Raw genomic sequence first — 23543 nt, 5'->3', positions numbered from 1 at the left:
CATTTTTCCTTAGAAATACGTTGTGTACTGCTTTGTACCTTGTTTACAAGTGCGAATTCTGCTTGTTTGAAAGGGAGAAAACACTCCTATTGCTGCTGTAGCAACAAGTTCTGAAAATTCCATGCATGTGCGTGAGATCTCCAGAAATCTACTCATTTTGCTATACGAAGGGTAATGCTGCAATAGTATGTGCAATTACTTAAGTACTGAGTCCGATGGGATCTTGGCCCTGATTAATTCCAAGGAAGCATGCTTAGAATCAGGCGGCATGTGTTCTTTATTTTCAGGTTCAGTGTGCAAAACAAGAGGATTTTGACACTTCATAAGTCCAGCCTTATAGGACAGGAAGGTTATACAAGTTACACAAAACTTTTGAACCACTGCTATAAATTGTTCCCATGAAATCTGGGGGTGGTGGGGGTGGTAAGGGTTAACAACATCTGAACAATCTCTAATTGGTGCAAAGATTACCAGAAATGTTTCTTTTGCTCTGTCTTTAATCACCCTGATGTAGTTCGAGAGGGTACCTGGCAAAACTTACTAAAACAGTGTTTAGGACTTGTACCCTCTATTCCCGCCCCTGCTTTCCCATGATTTGTGTTTTTCATTTAACTTTATAACAAATGAGTCCTAAGTGACATGTGTCTGACATCAGTTAGTATAACTGGATTGCCTTCCAAACTGCTGCCTTTTTTTCTTGATTGTAAGCGTTGCTCTCTTTCGCATCTTTGGGGTTTTTTTTTTTTAAATGCTTCAAACAGTTGTGCTTTTTTGTCTTTGGCTGTTTGGGTGGATCTGGTTTTGGGCCCATGTTTTTGTTGGAATCCCATGTCTTTGGATCCCTGCAGATTTTGGGGGCTTGGAAAAGTTAGAACTTACAATAAAAGACAAAATAAACAAGCCATCAAAGGGGGGAAAATTAAATCTCTGTTTATTCACCTGCACATGAGACTAATGTTAGTCCAGAGCAGCAAGCTGACATATTTTAGATATTAAAAGTCTGAGAAAAACAAATTTAGTTTTCAATATTTGAGACTGAAGTGTATGGCACGATGGCAACAATGTCTAGGAGGGAGCATTCTGCAGTTAGCAAGATGTTGAGATGGTGAGGAATGAGACGGAAAAAGTGTAAATAGGCAAGGGGTGGTAGTTCTAGGTAATGCGGATAGATTTGTGTGTCTCTGGGTACATGTGCGCGCAGTTAAATTGACATGTAATGACAGCTGGAACATTTCTGAGTGGTTATGCTGTGCCTCTGATGTTGAAAGGAACACGTAATTTTTCACCACCCAAGAAGTATAGCAATCCCTAAGTGAAACTTGCAATAGAATGTGTAGTGTGTAGTCACTTTCTAACAAGAGTTCTTCTGCCCCGGGTTCCTGTCATCTGACCTGTTCCCTCTTCTGGGTGACTCTAAAGTTATAAGGTGCTCAAACTGGGTACCTTATTCTACTTCTTCCCCAATGCTTCTTGTTCCAGTGTTGCATTTTCATGTACGTACCAGCTGACTCAAAATTCCATGGGTATCCAGCTGGTTCATTCACCTTTCCTAACATTTTTTTGCCGCTGTGTTTTTTAAATATGCATTTGTGCACATGTTGGCATTCTATTGAGCATGCTTTGTTTATTAGCCACTTGACTTGACTATGTCTCAGTCAAACTAGATGTAACATGTACCAGGTGTTTCCTAGAGTTAACCTGTTCCCATTTCTTCTTGTTATCACGTTGCCTCCAAGTTATGGTGGCCCTATGGATGAGTGATCTCCAACATATCCTGTCCTCAATAGCCCCATTCAGCTCTTGTAAACTCAAGGCTGTGGCTTCCTTTAGGGAATCAATCCATCTCACATGTGGGTTTCCTTTTTCTACAACGGACATTTTCAGAGGTGTGTGCCTCAGTCATGAATCTTGGAAATTAGTGCTTTGCCTACATTCCCAACGACCAGTTGCTTGCCTTAAAAACACAATAAATACAAGATGCATTGGTGAGGGACATTATCTGCTATGGTAAAGAGGTAGCTTGATCTCCCGAAATATCATCTGTTCTAAAAACCTGATATACCTATGATCTAGCTGACTTTTTTTCTAATGTTTACCACCAGAGTTCACTATTATAAGGAGTTCCTTCCCGGGACCTTCTCTCATGTGTTCCTGCCCAGTTGTTAAAATCATGATTGATGATGCTCATAGTGGTGGGTCAGGATTTTGCTAGGGAAAGATACTTTTGCACAGCAAACAAGAAAGTCTCAAAGTCTGTGGAACTTATGCGAAAAGACACTCCTTTGGGTGGAAGTATAGCAGTTCCCAATTAGAAACTCAAGAATGTATCATATTGAAAATGAAGAAAAGTGCCATCCCTTCACAGTTAGGATCATATTGTGCTACAGCATTTGAGAAGTAAATTGGTATCCTGTTATGTAACCTTTGGTTGGCCAAGAGGAGGAGGAGGAGGAGGAGGAGGAGGAGGAGGAGAAATAGTAATAGTAGTCATCTGTGGACCAATCCAGTCTTTCCTTTTTCTCCTGGTAGAGTTTGACCATTAAGATCATTTCTGCAAATCACAACCCCTCAGTATCACTCCCAGAAATCTGTATCTTATGATGAGACTGTGAAATGTGAATCCTTTAAGACATATGCCAAGAAGACAATCGGATTAATGGAGAGCAAGAGTTTTTAAAAGAAATGTTAGTATAAATAGATCAATGGTAATTAATGCTAACATTAGATAAAACTAATGTGTAAAGACAGAAGCTGTGAAAACAAAAGCTTATGAACTGCTGACTTCTAATGCTAATTTGACTTCAGGCTACACGCTTCTCAAAAATTTTGAACATTGCCTTAAGTATCCTGAGCAAAGAGCTTCAGGTAGCATGATTTATGTAACTGTGTCCGCTGTGATGTGCTTCTTTCCCAGTGATAACATAGTAAATTTTTAAAATTCAGCGTAGTGAGTAATATTTCCATTCTTTTGAAAATGTTACTGGAGGACATGTCTGGTGATTTTTTTTTCTTTTGTCTTTTCAGAAGTAATTTAGAAAAGGAACACATTATTATGGATGGGGGATTCTTGGCTCAGTAATAGTAGGAGTGAGAATGATCTTGGAATTGTTGTAGGTTGCAAGCTGACTATGAGCCAACAGTGTGATGTGACTGCAAAAAAGGCAAATGCTATTTTAGGCTACATTAACAGAAGTATATTCTACAAATCCTGTGAAGTACTAGTTCTTTGTTCAGCACTGGTTAGGCCTCATGTTGAGCTGATGGCTGCAAGAGAAGGCTCTTTAATTTTGGCATCTTTCTGTGCGATGTCTTCCTAACAAGATGGTCCTGCTGCCTACGCTGTGATCTTTGCCAAGGCAGTGAAGATGTTCTCCCTTGCTTTTAGAGAACTGTGCTAATGCTCCTAAAGCATTACCCTCTTAACCTGCTGCTGTTTTTTTTTTAAGGATTTGGTTTTATATGCCAGAGTATATAATTTTCTGCAGCTATTTCTACCTTTATATTCTGCTTTTTCAGCCGTTGTGACTCAGTTTGGCTCAGACACCTATATCAGCTTTCTAAGTTCTTGTTTAAGCAGGTGGCTTGCACAGTCAACAAGCTGGAACATGTCCAGAGGAGAGCGATCAAGATGGTAAAAAGTCTAGGAACTAAATCCTGTGAGGAATGGTTGCGGGAGGTGGGTAATGTTCCCCCCAGGAATGAGAAAGTTGAGAGGTGGTATGGTAGCTGCCTTCAAATTCTGAACAGATTGTCAGATGGAAGGGGCAGCTAGCACTTTCTTTGCTGCTTTAGAGAATAAAGACACAAGCCAATGTCTTCTGATGAGATGAAATGCAACGTTACTTGGAAGGCTTCTTTAAAAAAGGGGTTACAATAGATGGTCATAAGTGGAGGAGCTTAATTATGTGGATTTTCTGCATGGATTGGAACTTAGACTAGAACAGTGTCTCCCAAACTATGCACCACGGCATCATGGGGCACCAGGAAAGCCACCTGGGGGGGGGCAGCACAGAATCCTCTCCCCCCCGCACCAAGTATCACATAGCACTTACTTGCAGTTTCTCTGGTGTCTGTGTATGGTGGAGAGAGGCAACCTTGGCCTAGGACTGGGTTTCCTGCCTTCCCGTTTGCAGGGGAGCCTTCCCTGCCTCCCCTTGAAAAAAAATCCAGCTTTTCCTCAAAGCTGTTTCTCTTGGAGAAGTCAGGCCAAAAGGGCCTTTGCCTTAAGCTATATGTACAGTATATAACAGTCTCCAGTTCCAACTAGAGGCCCATCCTGATAATACACTCTGTCAAGATGTATTCATATTATTATTATTTTGGGTTTTTTTAAGTAGTGGATGAGTGAAACCGTGGATACTGATCCCGTGAATATGGCAGTCCTACTGTACTGGGGAGCTGCAGCGAGCAGCCAGTAAGTAAAAGGAGCCGTGAGTCAAAAAAGTTTGGGAACTACTGGACTAGAAGTTCCTTATGGTCCCTTCCAACACTATGATTCTGATGTAGAACAACAACAGCAGCAACAACAAACCCAAACTATTTTGACTACCCAGAGTGCTCAGAACTCTTCTGTTACATGAATGTTGTGAACAAACAAACAAGTGAGCAGGCGAACAGATAAGTCAGACCTGGGCAACATCTGGAGGGCCGCACTTTGCCCAGGTCTGAGATAAGTGGTTTTGGAAACATGTGTGGAATGAGTTTTTATTTTTGTTGTTATTGTTATATAGGTAGTAAGTTTCACATCCATTTGAAAACCAGAAATACTATTGTTCACACATCTGGGTATGGGCGAGGAATGCTGGAATAATTCCTTGTTTATATGTTTGTGTTATCATGTGAACTGGAGTTGTTGTTTATAGCCGATACTCTTTTCTTGTGCTGCATTTGGCAAAAAGTTCTTAGGTTTGATAGTCCATCTGGAATCTAATAAATGTGAATTTTAACTTTATCGACTTCTGTCTGCTCTATGTTTTTAACTTGCAGAGTACCATATGCCCATCAACATTGTAAATGTACAATGTTTAGAATTCCAGTACATTCCAAATTGCATGCCATGCTGTGGATTTTGTTGGGACGCATGGATATATCGGGAACCTTCAATTGGTTCAAATGGTTCACAAGCCGTAACATTTATATATGGTGCAGCTATTTGAATCGCTCAAGGATTGTTGTGGCTGAGGTGGCCACAGTGAGTCCAAAGGCCAAAAAGCAAATTTTGTGAAAAATGATGGGTACTCTCACGAAACCACTTTTGCTCACTTACAAGGAAAGTTCTGACCAGAATCAGCATTATAAAAATATTGTCTTTGTAAGCACATTTAATAAATATATGGAGAAATGTTGATTTTGACACCATTAAGGGAAGTGAGTAATCTGCCTAGTATGAAAATGGGTAAAAGGTAGGATATGCTTTTTCTCCACATTTATGTCTTTTTCACAAATGAAATAGACAAAATTCGTTGAGGATAAGTATCAATGATAAGTAAGTAATGGATTTAAGTAGGTTTTTTTTTAAGCAACATGAATCCTAGCATTTTATGCAGATTCTTTTTTCTGCAGCTTGGCAATATCACTGGTGCAGGGAAATATTGTGTGCCCCCTTTTGCAAGCTTTGAAAAGCTGCAAGCTCTTGCACAACTGACGGCTGATCCAATAAAACCAACAATAAATAGTGCAAAGTATATTGCCACTAATTGGATCCAGACACCTCCTCCCCGCATTAATTTAGTGAGGGGCATCTTTCTTGAAATCCCCATAACAGTTCTCACATTGTAATGGTTTGTGGAACATGGAATCACAGGAGACTGATTCAAACTCTTAGAAGGATTCCCCCTCCCCTTTGCTTTCAATATGATACCCACCCGCTAACAACAGAGACTTAAGCCATCCAAGCTTGGGTTTCTCTCCTTGTCACTGGAGTGAGTTAGCTTAGTCAACTGTTAGTTTTACATTCCCATCTCGGGCAACCTGTTCTACATAGGATAAATAAAGACATTCACCTCTATGACATTTGCAGGTTCAAATTACATTCTGGATCTTTTTAATATAACTAGAAAAATAGTCAAATTGTGTTTATTACACAGGGTCTTAAAAAAGCATTATGGAATAATTATTTCCTTATTTCAGTTTGCATGTTGAAATAATATTATGCCGTATTAAGTGGTCCCCAGTTTAGTCTGTGGTGAGAGGCTCATACCAAGGTGGAAACCTTTTTCTCCATCTGAATCTGGTTTTTTCTCCTGTTTCTTCCATCTGTGCTCTTCTCTGTCCCTCTCCCACTCTCTCTGCTGTTAAAGTAGTTGGCTGGCTTCACTTAGTAGTGCTGTGTCTAATTTTATTTTTGATCCCCAGCTGCACTTAATATTATGTATCTATATTAATAATTTTGGCTGTTAAACAGTACCACATGGTGCAGGAAGAAAGGGAACTCTCACTTTCCAAAAGCAAATTAGAAATGCCCACTTTTTGGGGGTGTCATATCTGCCCAAGTTTTTTTTTAGTTGTGTCTTTCTGCAGCATGACTTTAAAAAGCAGAATCCATTATGTATTGTCCTTGTTATTTGATTTTAATACTGTTGTTGTCTTCTCCTTTTTAAAAAAATTCACAGCCAACTATGGGCCGAATCCAGTTTGCAAAGGTTGTTTGTCATGCTCAAAAGACAACGGATGCATCCGATGTCAGCATAAGTTGTTCTTCTTTCTACGGAGAGAAGGCATGAGACAGTATGGAGAATGCTTGAATTCTTGCCCATCGGGATACTATGGTCTCCGAGCCCCAGACATGAACAGATGCTCAAGTGAGTTTTTTCCTCTTTACTTTGTGTTTTTGTGTCTGTCATTCATTCACCAGTGATTTCATTTTGAAAACCATAGAGTAGGAAACAAAAAATGTTCAACTCCAACACTTTAAAAGTAGGCCTGTGCATGGGTCCCCTAATTAGATTTAGAAGCCAATGTATGGATTTTAAATATGTCTTGTTTCATCCTGGAGCAATATGTACCTCATCCAACTTGATTTATGTCCAATTTGATTTGTAAATTTGTAAATCTGTACATTTGCAACTTGTAAAATTGATGCATTAGCTCACACTGGAAGATAAAAATAACTATAGTTTTGTTATTGTTTTCACAACGTTGTAATTTAGAGGCATAATAGATTAGAGGAAACCTGCTGAATATCAGACAACTAATTTCAGGAATGTTTACACTAGGTGTTCTAGGCATCTTTAAAGTTTGTTTGTTTGTTTGTTTTTATAAAAGATTGAAGCAATTTGTGTCTCCTTTGATTGGATTTGTGTTCCAGGTCTGAATCAGTGTGTAAATCTGACTTATTTTGTTCTGGAATCAAATATAGTCATTCTGCTTTAATCCAATAAATCAATACAGCCTCCAACCAACAGGTGGAACTCTTTTGACTTGTTTGCAACCTCACAGATTCCAGGTAGAAGCAAAAAGGCACATGTAGAAAACTGCAGCCGACTGACAGCCCATTTTAGATCCAATATCAAATACATCCACTGGGATCTCAGCTCCTTACTTACTACAGTAGATCAGATTGAAATGTCCAGTGCACCATCTAGTCAGGTATTATTGGATCAGTTTCAGTTAGTAAGGCCTAGGGATGTGGACAAGGCACATGTATGCTGTAAAGCTGCTACCTGTTTTTTAGATCTTTTTTCTATCTTGGCTGTTAAAATCTAATACAAATACAATCTACTTAATGGGTCGCTAATGTCATCAGTGCTTCTCTCCAGTAATGCCTCATGCCCACCAATTAAAAAAAAAAAACAACCTATCATAATACCATTCTTAAGAAAACTTGTTTGCAATGAATGACTTGAACAAAAGCAGACCCATATCAAATATTCCTTTTCTAGGCAAGTTATCAAGAGGCTCATAATTGACCGGTTGCAAGTTTTCTTGGAAGAAACTGTCTTGATTTGTTGCAGTTGGGGTTTAGGCCCTGACACTGTACTGGAGCACCGTGGAAGACAATCTCCTGAGGGAGGCAGACAGAGGGAGTGTAACTCCACTGGCCGTCATGGATTTTTCATTGGCCTTTGGGAATTTTGACCATGATATCCTTCTGGGACAGCAGTTGGCAACTCAGATAGTTCCAGTCCTTTTTTGATGGCTGATTTTAGATGGTACAGCTTGCGGATGCTGTGTCCACCCCTCAAGACCTCTCTTAAGGGTCAACATATGGGTCAACAGTCTCCCCAATTCTCTTTAACATCTGTGTCAAACTGCTAGAAGACGTCAACAGAGATTTTGAGTTCACTGCCACCAGTATGCAGATGATACACGGCGGCTATACCTCTCCTTTTCTTAATCTGCAGGTGGTTGTGTGCAGGTCTCTGAGTGCAGCCGATCTTTGATAATGGGCCAATAAACTAAAACTGAATCTGTATAAGATAGGATTGTTAGAAATATGGCTGGACTGATTAGAGGGTAATTTACACAGTCGCATTGTGGATAAACATTTATTATTTTTAAAAAAATAAAATAAAATAGATTTACTGTAAATCACGATTTAAATTTAAAAAACAATTTTAAATTTAAATTTATATCAGACTTTTTGATTATTTAAATAAAAATATTTGATTATTATCCACCGTGAGATCTACTGAATCGGTGGATACCGTACTTTTCTCTGTATAAGACACCCCCCATGTACAAGACACCCCCCTTTTCTAACCCAAAATTAAGAAATCTAAGCGAGGCTTAGCAAGTGGAGGGGGAAAGCAGGGATCAAAGCACTGCAGCATCACTTTGATCCCTGCTTTCCCCTTTCTTGCTAAGCCCGCTTAGCAAGTAGAGGGGGAAAGTAGGGATCAAAGCACTTTGATGATTCCTGCTTTCCCCCTCCACTTTCTTGAGAAGAAAGTGGAGGGGGAAGGCAGGAATCAGAGCACTTTGATTTCTTCCTTCCATCCTTACTTCCATGCATAAGACGACCCTCAATTTTTAATCAAAAGATTTTAGACAAAAGTATCATCTTATACACGGAAAAATACAGTACTTGGTAAGCAAACACCAAAGTAAATTCTATTGATTCAGTAGGTAATCTGTAGTTGGAATTAACAGATGGATTAAGACAACTGTTTGCCCTTACTGATAATTCTTCTGAAAATTCTGTGTACCATTTAGAATTCATCTGCCTCCCATCAGTAGTTGAGAACCACTGATCTAATGAAAAAAAAGCTGCAATTTTTAATCCAGAATATTCCAAGTCTCATGTTGGTGTGATATTGTAATAGTGGTAATTTTTCATCTACTTTGAACTGAGTCTTTCCAAGTATGAACACTGAACAATATAACCTATGCCATCTTTTGAATTGTCTGTTGGAAATCTTGATTTCTGTGCATCACCATTTTTGGGGCATTGAAAATGTAGGTTTACAAGCCCTTGCTCAAGAATAAATTCAGTCCCATGAATTACTTTCCAAAATATGTAAGATCAGTCATAAAACAGTAGTAGGTGACATTTTATAACAATGCAAAAAGGAAAATTACCCTTCTATTCAATGTTTACTTTATTGCTTCATAGCCAGCCAGGCTGTATGCATAAACAGAAATTAAATCACTCTTAAACTATGATAGTTGACATCTAACATAAATACATACAAACAATTAGAAAATCATAACATAATGAAATAATGAAATAAGCATTCTTAAGCAGGTACGAGGCTGTTAAGATTAACTTGTCGAGATTGTGAAGCAGGCAGTGAGTTCTGTCTTTCCATAGCTCATTGTAATGAATTTAGCAGTCCTGTAGAATTTCAGCTAACAGAAATAAAACTGTACATAAAGGGGAGTAATTCATCCCAGTTGTTCATACAGAGGGCATTCTGTTACAAAATATACCGCGTCCTCCCAATTCAGAGCATCCTGCTGGACAATATCTACTGTTTCACGTAATGTCCCAGAATCTCTTTCAATAACAATGAGTTCAGTCTGGATTTAGTTAGCAGTTGTCCCAGATCCTTTCCAAAAAGCAAGGAAAAGCCTTTGTATACCCGGTTAGTGTGGCAATAAGCTACAGATGCCATGGTAGTCTGGATGTCAGTATCATACAGTCTTTTAATAATATCTTCTTGGACAGTCTCATATCCCCTCCTGTGGAAGAAGGCTGGGGAATAACCAAGCTTAGATATAATTGTGGATATATTAGCTACCCAAGGGTTCCTTCCCATTTCTTCATAGACCAATGAAATCAGCTGTGAGACCATATAGTACTCTCTTGAGCCAGAACAACACTGCTCTGTCTTAGTGAGAGTACCCACTGAGTAGTGTGATGTCTCTGAACAGACTAAGCCATAGAGGTAGGTCTTGGTACCTCTAATGCTCTGGTTAATGGTTTATGTCGGGCAGTTTCCAATTGTGTGATATTTGAAAGAGCCCCTACCTCTTTCAGATAGAGCATCTGAAGAAACAATTTATACACTTGTATTTAAAGTGCCACCATTTTTCCAACTGGCCCAGAAGAGAAACAGTAAAATAGCATTAGCTGATACCTCGGCTAACAGCTACAAATTTTAAGCAAGATCTAACCGTGTTTCTGAACTTTTAAATGTAACTCCAATGTATTTATATGGGTCTGTCTGAGCAGTTTCCTGTTCAGCTGCCATCTGTATTTCTTCCCCCCATTCCCCCATAACTGAAATTGTAGTTTTGGTGCTATTTACCTGGAGATGTTCCTTGGTGCAATAAGTGCCTAAGGCCCTTATGTTTACTAAAGGTTACATTACTAGGATACCATAAACCTATTTTCACGTTACAAAGGAGCAGAGGTTGAGAGGAGAGAACCTGGGGAGTGATTATGCTTATGCTGCTTAGTTCTTTAGGACTCAATTGTTAATGTGACTTATTTGAGAGTTTTCTTCATTGTTATACCATTGTACTACTTTAGATAGGTTCTTATCAAATTGCGTTTTGAAGCACCTTATTAAATTTTCTGAAGTACTTTATATACCACTAAGTTTCCATAGTTATAGTCGTAAAACAACATATTATGTTCTTGTAGTTACAATTTTTGGATATTCAGATAGAGAACCAGAATGGATTGGATTTAAATCAAATCACAATTTAAATTTTAAAAATCTGATTTTTTTATTATTTAAATTTAAAAAATCAATGTTTTTGCTTTAAATTGTGATTTAAATAAATCTGATTTCTAAAAATCTTTGATTTTTATCCATCCAGTAGAGAACAATAATACACACTTATATCTGCTTATATCTGCTTATTTAATACCAAGAAGAAAAAGTAGAGATTTTTTCTGGATGGTCAGTTTATCTGCAACAGAAAACAAGAACAAAACCTTAAATGATATCCATAGGAAAAGAGTAAATTGTACAAGATGCAAAATATCTGTCTGGTTCACACTGGAATTAATCTCTTTAGGGATAAATGTCAGGTGTGACAAACACAGGCTTCTGAGTTTCCTTAAAGGTCTATAAAGGCCTATAGGGCTCTTAGGAGGATGTTCAGGTGTCAGTTTTTCTGACCTGACAGGTGGAAACTGGAAAATTTATGTGGCATATCTTAATGAGTGACATTGTAATTATAACTGGCGAAGATGTGTGAGGTCCATCTGACCTGATAGAAAAATAGGTGAAGCTTTCCTGAATCTAAACACTTCCCACTACAGTGACATTGGTAATTGCTTAGTTATAGCTGAGTCAGTTAGACTGCTTAGCTTTGGAGCTAGGCGGACAGGAGTTTGAATGGCCACTATACTTCCAGGAAACACGGGGCAGCCAAGACCATCCTGAGCATGTGTGACTGACCGGATTCCATGCTGTACCACCTTGTGTGGCCTTTGGCAAGTTGCACAGTTCCAGACGATCAACAGAGGAAGGGCTGATAAACAACTTCTGAGTCCTTTATACCTAAAAAAATACCTGGAGCATTGCCCTAAGTCAGAATTGATTTGGGCTGACTTTGTGTTAGCATTGTGGCGGTGTCCCTCGACTGGAGGAAGTTTGAATATGATGTAACTCATCTCTTCCCTCATTCCACCCGTTCACCATGCTTATTTTGGCTCTTTTGTCAGAAGAGCTTAGCCACCTCATCCAGTTGCACCTGCAGTCTTTCTTCTGACGGATCTCTTGAGAGCAACCAACAAAACGGGGGCTTGCTGGCACAAGGACAATTGTACTGCCTCAGGAGACTTTTGTCCATTCCATAGCCACTGCAGCCAGCACATAGTTTAGTTAGGATTTCAGTGTAAGTCAGTAAACCATAAGGGCATTGTTATTTCTTCCTAGTATAATTGTTGGCCATGTTGGCCACATCTTTTCTAGTAAATAAACAACCAACAGTTCTGTGTTAAACCACAGATAGATTATTAGCCTCTTTCATAACAACCAGCCATGCCTTCTGTGTGTCCTATGTCTGCTTTGCTTACAAGGGAGAAGAAAAAAAATGTTGCATGTGTTGTGTACAAATTACGGACATTCTAATTGCCCCACTTGTGCCAAAAGTGAGGAATTTGTCAGGGTTTTAAAAATCCTTGTCATGATGGCCCGTTGAGATGGAGAAAATCAATGAAGTCAGTGAATTTAGCAAATATTCTTCATATTGCTAGTCCTTGGATATAAAACATGCAGTCTAGCACCAAGATCATAGTTGAAGACTTCATAGAATTACCAGAACTTGCACTCTCTGTCTCAACCTTCTCCTCAAACTCTGTTGATGGTCCTACCAAACCTAGATGTTCATGAATTTATATAGAGAAAAAAGGTTTCTCAGTCAAATGAACAAATCACATTCAGATTTATTCAGGGGAATCAGAAGAGCAGGAACTATGGTTGAGATTTCAAGCCTTTTCAGACCTAATGCCCTAGAAAAAAAAAAAGGCATAACTCCACATTATGCCTCTGTAGACTGTTGCTTTGTATGACTCCAGTAACAGCATGCAATGAAGAATTGATTCCTTAACAGCAAAGTGAAGCAGAAGATAAAACTAGCCATTAAAAAGAATAGTGGAAGAAAATGTATCAATAGAGGAACAACTTATGGAACAACCCAGAAGTTATGAGTTGACAGAATGACAGACATCGCTGAGGGGAAAAAATAGTGACCCATATTAACCAGAGCACAGAAAGACAAAGCTCTCCACTTTGTGCCAGTTACGAAGTGAACCAGTAAAAGATCTAAGGAATGATGCAAATGTACTCATCAGAACAATCCCAACCAACATGCTAAAGGAAACAAACTAGCTCATGTAGAAATACCTACCATAATAATCATGGAACTTGGTTACAAGCTAAAAAAAAAAAAACCCAGAAAAGTTCTGGCACTCCAAAAAGGAAAACTCAGCTAGAAAGAAAAATAAACAAATTACGTGCAGTAATTATTGACCAGTTACATGCCTTCCAGCAACGTTCAGGCTCCTCACAGGAGCACTGGCAAGATCAATATATAATTACTTAAATTAAAACTCCCTATACCCAACTGAACAGAAAGGGAACTTTAAAATGTCAAGAGGCATGAAAGATCAGCTACCTATTGATAAAATGATACAGAAGAATGCAAAATGATGACAAGTCCTGGCATGGCCTTGATAGACCATTAAAAGGCAAAGGCATTTGACTCATTGCCACACCGATGGATTAACACCTGGCTAAAAAAATTTGGGATTAGTAAAAATATTCAGAGGTTCCTTAAGAAAAACATGGAAAAATGGAAAACTGTCTTAAGGGCAGAGATGGAAGGAGTTAGCATCAAAAGAGGAAAATTTCAAGGGGATTCTTTGTCACTACTGCTGTTTAACATCTCACTAATCCCCATGTCAATAATTTTAAATAATACTGGGTTGGGCTACTATATTTCAGAATAAGCAGGAAAAATCAATCTGTTATACATTGATGACCTAAAACTGTATGCAAGAAGTTCCATAGAGATAGAATTACTGCTAAACACAGTGTGAATATTTTGGGAAGATATTCAAATGAAATTTGGAATTGACAAATGTGCACCTCTGTCTATAAACTGTGGCAAGATCCAGAAACTAGGTGTAATAGAGTTAAAAATGGCAATACTATAAAATCTATATCAAATGATAAAATTATGAATACCTTGGAATAATAGAAGCAGATAACATCCTGCACACAGAAGTTAAAGAACTGACAAAAGACTGTGGAAAATCTGAAAATTAAATGGTGGAAATACAATCAAAGCCATGAACACATGGGCAGTTCCAGTAATTAGATACCCAGCTGGAATAATAGATTGGACTCAAAACGAATTAGAATTGGATTGGAAAACATGGAAATTAATGAACATGTCTCAGGCACTATATCCAAAAAGTGATGTGAACAGATTATAGTTACCACAAAAAATTGGAGGATGTGGATTACTGCAAATACAGCAGGTAGTAGAGGAGAAAAAAAGAAGCCTAAATTATTATATCAGTACAAGCAGAGAAAAATTTCTTAAGATGGTGAAAATGGACAATATTTTGAAAACAACAGAAACAAAGGCTCAATAATAAGAAACAAGAATTTGAAAAGAAATTAAACAGAAAAATAAACCACTACATGGACAACACCTGATAAATATTGATGGAAAGCATGATATTGTAGTAATTTAGTAATTCATCATGGGCATGGCTAAAACATTAAGAAAGAAACCAAAGACTTGATTTTTGCCACACAAAAACAAGCACTCCAAACCCATGTGATGAAAGCTAAGATCCAGGGAATCTGCCAAGAAAAAGATGAAACTGTGTCACACCTCATCTGCAAATGTCTAAAGACTGCACAGATTACAAAATCAGACATGACAGAGTGATAAAATTATGCAAAAAATATAACCTGCCAGCCTCCAAAAACCCATGGGAACATCAGGTAGAGAAGGTGTCAGAAAATGATGAAGTCAAGATTTTGTGAGAGTTCCGGATCCAAACAGATATACACTTTGAACATAAAAAAGCAGACATAGTAGTAGTAGAATGAGGAAATGTGCAGATCATTGACACTGCAATTCGAGGGGATGCCAGAGTTGAAAATAAAGAATTGGAAAAACTAACAAAGTATAGTGACCTGGCAATCAGGATATCTTGCTTATGGACTACTAGTCCCCATAGTCATTGGGGCTTTGGGAACAATATGAAGAAATTTCACACAATATTATAAGCAGTTGCAGATCTCAGAAATCACACCTTCAGAGCTACAAAAAAAGGCAATATTAGGAACAGCATACATACTGTGCCGATATTTAAGAGATACATATGTTTTTGGTTAAAACTGTATCTGTTATTTAATACCACTCAAGGTTTTTATAATTTTGATTGACTGTTCCTGGTGTTTTTTAATAATAATAATAATAATAATAATAATAATAATAATAATAATAATAATAATAATAATAATAATAATAATAATAATAAAGCCTGTGTGTTCGATTAGAACGTTATTAAAAGCAGGATGAGTTTCCATAGAGGAGAGAAATAGAAACCATGGTGCCATAATGTCTTTACAATATACAAAATGTTAAACACAGTGGTAATCCTTGGAAACTGAAATGTGTTTGGCAAAAATATCTTGTTGCCAATGTTTATTTGTGTGTGTGTGTGTGTGTGTGTGTCTGTGTCTGTGTCTGTGTCTGTGTCTGTGTCTGTGTCTGTGTGTTTGCTGGTAAATTTGGCGCATCCCCTTATAAAAATAATGCAAGATAATCTCTGGAAGTTTCACCTTTCCAGTAGCAGGTAGTATCACCTCCTACCTCCCCAGAGCCAACTGTCTGATAGTTCCCAGATTCTGCTGTCACCACCACATGCTACCTGCCACCATCTCTGAAACGACTGCCCAAAGAATCATACTTTACTGGCTTAGGTGGTATTTAAGATGTGTAGGCCACAAACGGTGCTGCGCCCGGGAAACCGGAAAGGAAGAGTTGAGTGAGAAAGCGGAGGGGGTAGACAGGCCCTTTGGAGGAATACTGGCCACTCTTCCTTAAGCCAGCTCATAAGGCTTGAGCACTGCATTCTCCCCTCCCGCGTGGTGCTGTTTGGTTCTGGCCATGCCTGGTGGCCTGCCATGTTGGATTGTACAGCCAGGGCTGCTGCAACCCCCAGATGACATTTCACAGTCTCCTGGGGAGTTGCAGCCCACGCGTTGGGAAACCATGCTCTAAATACTTAGAATCTTTATAAATCTGTACAGCCAGTCTTTGTCAGTCCATCAGCCATCATCACTGTCTGTAATTTTCAGTATTAGCACAGTTAGTGATAATTTGATTAATTAATTGATTAATTAATTTGATTAATTTGCACACACGGACACAAATCTTTCTCATTCTTGTTGCCTTATCATGAGTGTCACATTGTGTCTTTGTTCTTGAGGACAAGATAGATCAGGCTTTACATTCATATAGTATGTTATAGCACATTTGAAGCTTAAGGTTATGTTCATATTTTCAATACTGTTTTCCATGGAACAGATTTACAAGGGGTCAGAGTTTCGTATACAGATTTACTTGCTTGAATATGAAAGTTGAAGCCAATTCGCCGGCCATAGAAAATTCAGCTGCAGCACTTTACCATATGAAGAATGGTTGACACTTCCCAAAACATAATGATAAAAATTCCATTGGTGAGAAATCACCCAAACATAAGAGCATGTCTGCATTCCAGGAAAAAGCAAAGGATGTAACACAGGCTAGTATTTAGCTGTGATCTGTCGCCAAGAAACTGAAAGTTAAGTTTTCACATAGAGAGGCGTCATGTCTATCCTGCATCCAGTTAAGACAGGACGGTGTCATGGACCAGCTATCCCATTGTCGATAGAAAGATAGAGCTAACAACCTGCAGCTTTTTGTTTCACAAAGCCCCAAATGATTTAACCAGAATATTTCTAATTCTTTCTCTCTTTTGTACAGTCCATATGGACAACAAAGCTCACTTCTGCATTCTTCTCCCTCTGATATTGGAAGCAATAACTGGTTGATTACTGAGTACAGTAAATGTTGACATCACTTAGACATGAAGGAAGATCCCACAAAAATAGTTTTTCTTTCCGTGCATCTGCGGAGTTTGTAAATGGAGGCCATCGTTAAAAATCTTTTCAGAACTTTAAAACTACATGACTAGCTGTTTACATAATTTCATAGTTTTTCATAATATTGTGTTTAACAAAGTGAAAAATAATATCTATCTAGCTGTCTGGCTGTCTATTCAAACAGCACAGCCAATGGAACAGTATAAAAGACAAAAAGTTTTCAGACATATTAAAGAGTAATACTTCTTTTTGGTGCAAGCTTTCATGAACTCTGTCTCACTTCTTCAGATGAGGAATAAATAAAAGGAGTATATCAAACTTTCAAATATTCAAGAAGAACTAAGTTGAACTCATACATTAAAAGTAGTTTTGAAGGAATTAACACAATGGAAATAAAATTTGTTATCAACTTCTGATGTTTTGTATCATTTGGCCCTAAAGATTTGAAAAAAAGAATGTGTGGATTTCAGATGGCCTAGTGTTTGGTAGTCAGTGGCATAGTGCCTCTGAAAGTAGATGTTCTACCCATAACAATCATTTAATGTGGAAAAGAAATTCTTAGGGCTATTATTTTGCAATGAAGATGTCAGTATTGGATCTGAGACTGGAAACAGGGCAAGGTATGTCTTGCTGCAGGAATCTGAATTTTTGAGGCTTATGGTTCATTTTGGCACAGAAAAACATGCACTACTCATGCAAACACTTGAAGAGTACATAGACTAAAAGTACATAGATTGCACAATCACTGATGTTGACTTCAGACCTATGTGCTCCGATATGCATTCCAAGGTTTTGCTTCCTCCTATTACAACATTTTGTTAGGATGTGTCCACACTCAGTGAAGAATAGCCAGCACCAATGATACAAAACAGGGGCTAGGAAATGTACGATGTAGTGGTGTCATCATCCCACAAAGTAAGTGTTCTGATGCAATACAGAAAAGCAGAGGAAGAGAGGGGTGGCTTGTCTGTTTCAAGTGCCAGATCCCCTCCTAAACCATGGTGTCCTTCTTCATTCTTTGATAATGCATTGCTCAATTAACTGTAAAACTGAAAAATGGGTGTCTTTTTTTCCTTTCAATCTCTTAGGATGCAGAATAGAGAACTGTGATTCTTGCTTTAGTCGAGATTTTTGCACCAAGTGCAAACCTGGGTTTTATCTCTATCGAGGCCGTTGTTATGGAGAATGCCCTGATGGCTTCACATCTTTAGAGGAGACTATGGAATGTGTAGGTGAGTGCTGGTAGAATATTTCCACTGAGTCAAGTATCCCCACAGGGTCCTTTCCTCACATTCCTCCTCCTTAAATTGCAGTGCCTGTGTAACTCCAGAGAGTAGCTTCTGAAGTTATTGTCTGCTTGTATGAATAGGTTGTGTAACATACTTTCATGGCCCAAGACTGTTCACCAGTAACAGTTCGGATGCCTTCCTTGCTTTTCCTGAATAATCAGGAAATAAATTAGGGAAACATTCGGGTAGTGTGGGCGGCATATAGATTGAATAAATAAATAAATAAATAAAATGCAGTGCATTTTGTGCATTTTGTGCTTTTTAATTTTTCCAGAACTCTTCCTCAGATAAAAAGCTAAAGGGAAAAAAGTGGTTTTTGTGCATTTTGTGCTTTTTAATTTTTCCAGAACTCTTCCTCAGATAAAAAGCTAAAGGGAAAAAAGTGGATGGTTGGGACTGGGTATCTAGTGCCTTAAAATGGAGACTCAGTTGAAGTTTCAGATACACAAATGTTTATTTTTCGATCTGAGCTTCCAGACCACTCCAGTCAGCATAACTGTTTTTCCTATTTCTGCCAGATACATAGATGGGAATCTCTTACGTTTTCTTGCAAAGAAAGCAACCAACAAAAAGGTTGATTGCCTATTTTTTTCAGAATATGACATCTGTCTAATCAGTACTTTTGAGTGTTTTAGGGCAGTGGTCCCCATCCTTGGGCCTCCAGATATTCTTGGACTACAACTTCCAGAAGCCTTCACCACCACCTGTGCTGACCAGGATTTCTGGGAGTTGAAGTCCAAGAACATCTGGAGGCCCAAGGTTGGGGACCACTGTTTTAGGGGATGATCTTTCAACATTCTGCCAGTTGGTTTTTAAGAACTAGAGTTAATCAGAATTCAGCCCTCTTCAGTGACACTAGTTACATCTCAGAGTGGAAAGACGGATGCAGCTTAACTTTGCAGCACAAACAGGCACAAGTCAAATCCAACTGTTGTGCATATAAGGTTTGTGCAACTTGTCATAGCTAATTGCAGCTAATTGGGAAGGTCCCAGGGTGCATCTTGGTAGTGTGTGCCGAATTGTGCAATGACAGTGCATCTCACCATGTTAAAAATTAGTTGCACTTGCATGTCACAATTTTGTAAATGGAAATAGCAGTAGGGCTCTGGGGAACAAAGGCACATGCATGAATGCCCCTTCATCTCCTCTCCCCTCCTCTCCTCTTTCCCCTTTCCCTTCCCTAATATGTTTGCATGTATTGCAGACGTCTATCTGTATACAATTTGATCATAGCAGAAACTACAGAGAAACTGCTTAAATAACATCTTTGCACACACAGAGAGAGAGAGAGAGAGAGAGAGAGAGAGAGAGAGAGAGAGAGAGAGAGAGAGAGAGATGGATTGGAACTCTGATTATCCCTCCACATCAGCAGTTCTAACTGGGGTGGGTAGGAGTTACCGTCCAACACCATCAAGAAAGCCACACATTCTCCATCTGTGCTATACTGTACTTTCCCCCCTTTCCCCACTGCTTCTGTATCCATGATTCAAAACACCAGGAAATGGCCTGATATTGCTGCACAGTATCATGCCCAAGCTGCCAGCAGGAAAAAGGATGCCAAGCTTTGCATAGCGAAGGGCAACGTGAATGTTGACAACACCAATGGCTGCAGTCAATATGGTCTACAGCAGTGTTTACTAACCTTGGGTCTCCAAATGTTCTTGGACTAAACTCCTAGAAATCCTGGCCAGCACAGCTAGTGGTGAAGACTTCTGGGAGTTTTAGTCCAAGAACATCTAAGGACCCAAGTTTGGTAAACACTGGTCTACAGGATACCTTCTTGTGCTCACTAGCCTTGTGCTAACTAACTATTTCTCACCCAAGCACAAAGCAACTGTGATGGCTGTTTTTCAGCAAGTATTATTGATATTAAACACAAGAGGATATGGAGGATACAAACATTAGATTGACAAAATTCCTCCTTTTCATCAGCCGCTAGAACAATTATGCATTTGTTCTATGTAATCCAATTGTTGTTATTTTAAAACAACATTAATAGAATTCTCTTACCGATGGTCTAAACTTAGTGGGATATGAAGATAAGTTTGCAAACTCACACATTATTTGGGTGACTGTTTAGTGCATAAATGTGGTGGAAACAAATAATGTGCTATAATAACGTTAGAGTAATGCAGTTCATCTTCATACCATTAATCCACTGAGAATAATCTGATGGCTTTTCTCCAAGTAAATTGTAAAAATGTTGTGAAGCTCTCTGGTGTTTAGTTGTTTTGATTGCCTTTGCATCTTAAAAAAGAAAATGTTTTGAATTATCTTCTTCAGAAAAACAAATTTAAAACCTAAACAGTGTTGGAGTTGTACTTAGGTGACTCCAAGGTAGACTGAAAACCAATATTAGCAAGAACTGAGGAGAATGCTTTCAGTGCATATGCTTGGGTGCAGGATCTGAGAATATGGTGTCTAGCTTAATTTGTAAGATATCCAACCCTTCCCAGTCCTCAAGCGCAAATGTGGTCGAATGGTAAGGGCACTGGACTATGGCTTGGGAGAATCAGGTCAAAGTATTTTCAAAGGCATCAGTCTCACTGTGTGACCTTAGGCTGACTCATTTTCTCTCTTACCCTTCCCTGCCTTGCAGAATGATTATGACTTGAAACATGAATTACTTTTTGGAGTAAAATGGCCAGATTTTCACAGAGCGCATGGTCAGTGGAACATGTTGATTGGGGGTTTCTGAGAGTGGTTGTCCTCAAGCTATAACTTTTGTGTGCTCTGGAAGAGATCAGATATTTGCATAATTCAAAAATTAATCAGAAAACCAGCTTGACACAACTGGCATGAAAATAACAGTGTGGCAGACGAGAGAGGATGATGGAAAGAGTTCATCCCAATAGGTATTTCACTGTCCTTCTGACATATACCAGGATTTATTTCTTGGAAAGATTTTTTTTTCTCTCCACTTAGTGGCGGCAGGGCTAAATAAGGTTAACCTGTGGAAATTTCCTTCAAGTGTCATTCACCTTTGACTGAATAATGAAATCAGACATTTCTGAAGTTTGAGTTTTTTTCATGCCCCTTCACTCCTTCACTGGCATGTATTTTGGAAGAACTACATGGAGTCATCGAAAGAAGGCACTAATTCATTATGTGTGTCTTTATTCGTTCCCTCAGAAGGCTGCGAAGTGGGCCCATGGAGCGAGTGGGGAGCTTGCAGCAGGAATAACAAGACATGTGGATTTAAATGGGGTTTGGAAACGAGAACAAGGCAAATTGTGAAAAAGCCAGCGAAGGACACAATACCATGCCCAACCATAGCAGAATCTAGAAGATGTAAAATGGCTCTGAGGCACTGTCCAGGAGGTAAGCACACAAAATGGCAGAACAGTATTTATCAGCTTTTTTCCCTCACTGTGCTTTTTTTTTTTTTTCACAGAACACTCACTCTTGGTTTTTGGGAAATAAGAGAAGCTCCTCTGCTCTAGTACCATCTTAGTCTGTTGCCCCACAAGTACTGAAAAACAGCCCACAACTGTGTGTGGAGGGTGCATTTTTAGAGGCCGTGAAACATACTGTATAGAATGTTTTTCTGTAATGATGTAATATAAGACTGAGATTTTAAACTCGAAACTGTTCCTGAAGGTGACGTCAAAATCCTTTGCCTTCTAGGTATGCTTTGTTCAAACTTGTAGAATCTTCCTTTACCAACTGGGGTTAGAGACAATATGAAAGGTGTAAGGTGAGGGGAGGCCATACATTTAGCATTAAGAAACTGGATGTCTTTTGGTTTTCATCGCCAAAAAGAAATACTGTAACTGGTCCCAGGTAATTTATCTCCTTTAATTTCTTATTTTGGTGTGTAGGCGTAACAAAGTAATACTTAAAAATAACATAATGAGTAGGAACAAAGTTACTTTGTTGGTACAATGAATAATCTTTTCTAGTGACATCAAAAAGTTCCCTTTTTAAAAGGCCATTTTGAGGAATTTTTAATAGGTGTTTGGAGAAGAATCTTTCAAATTTTATAGCATTTTCTTAAAACAATGATTTTTGTTTAAAAAGTGGAACACAGCTGAATGTCATAAACAATGGAAAAAGTAAAGCAATGGCATTTTAACATTGTTTGGAGTAATGGTGATGGGCAACTGTCAAACAAGTTTGTGTTATGTAGCATCAGGATGGCTGTAATTGGGCTTTCAAAGTAAGTGTGATATTTAAGGAGTAATTATACCAGTTACACTCCCTTAGTGAGTTTCCATGGCTGAGTGGGATTTCCAGCCCTCTTCTCCAGGCTCCTAATCCATCACTCTATCCAATTGCAACAGGTGATGAGAGCCAATTATTAAAAAAAAAAAACAATTAACTCTCCAAGCTTTGGAACTTAGTTCAGCACAAAAACTCTTTCCAGTTTTGATTCGTTTTAGCAAGTTGTTTGGAATAAGAGCTAGTACTTGTTTCTACTAGTACTAAACAATTAGCAGTCAGAAAACCTTGCTGATTTACTTCAGATTGCCCAGTGGTGGTATACTGTTGAGTTCTGTCCAGCCTTACCATACAAGGTATGCCCAGCCCAATTCAGAGTGCTTGTTTTGACGTTTAAAGCCCTGGATGCCTGAAGGACCGTTTCCTTCCATATAAGCTTACCCAGCATTTAAGATCTAGCCAGGGGGCCCTCTTGAAAGAGCCGTCCCTCAAGGAGGTAAAAGGGATGGCTTGTAAACAATGGGTCTTTTTGGCAGCTGCCCCCAGACTATGGAACACCATCCCGAGGGAGACTCATTGATAATGTTTCAGTCAAAACATTCCTGTTCCAGAAGATTTTTAATTGAAATAGTATGAACTGTGGGTCCTGATGGCAATTTTTAGAGTACTGTATTTTTAATTGTATTTTAATTGTTTTATCTTTTTATTGCATTTAAATTGTTGTAAGCTGCCCAGAGACCTTTGGGTAGTGTGGACGGCAGATAAGTTAAACAAACAAACAAATAAACATACATACACACATACATACATACAGTACATACATATACTCACACATTAAGTATGCTTAACTTCAGCAGTACTTCTTTCCAAGTACAGAAGACCCTTGACTTACAGACGGCTTGACTTACAGACTTTTTGAGTTACAGACTTCTCTGGCCGCAAAATTTAGGTTTGACTTGCAGCCTGAGAATTGACTTACAGACCAGAAAAAAACCAAAAGGGAACAAAAACGGCCTGTTACGGGATTAATCGGTTTTCAATGCACTGTAGGTCAATGGAGACTTGACCTACAGACTTTTTGACT

At 38.6% G+C, this 23543-nt stretch overlaps 1 protein-coding gene across 1 annotated transcript in view; it reads left to right on the top strand.

The window, feature by feature from the left end:
• The window catches only part of RSPO2 (R-spondin 2), a 125924-nt gene that overhangs the window by 52324 nt on the left and 50057 nt on the right, over positions 1–23543 (top strand). Inside the window, exons 4-6 of the mRNA XM_020783393.3 lie at positions 6612–6800; positions 18098–18241; positions 21431–21619. Of these exons, the coding sequence (XP_020639052.1) occupies positions 6612–6800; positions 18098–18241; positions 21431–21619 (522 nt within the window). The remainder of the gene's footprint in view (positions 1–6611; positions 6801–18097; positions 18242–21430; positions 21620–23543) is intronic.

Source organism: Pogona vitticeps, chromosome 4, assembly GCF_051106095.1.
Source record: "Pogona vitticeps strain Pit_001003342236 chromosome 4, PviZW2.1, whole genome shotgun sequence".
In the NCBI taxonomy this organism is placed as follows: Eukaryota; Metazoa; Chordata; class Lepidosauria; order Squamata; family Agamidae; genus Pogona; species Pogona vitticeps.
This window is presented reverse-complemented; position numbering and strand designations above follow the sequence as displayed.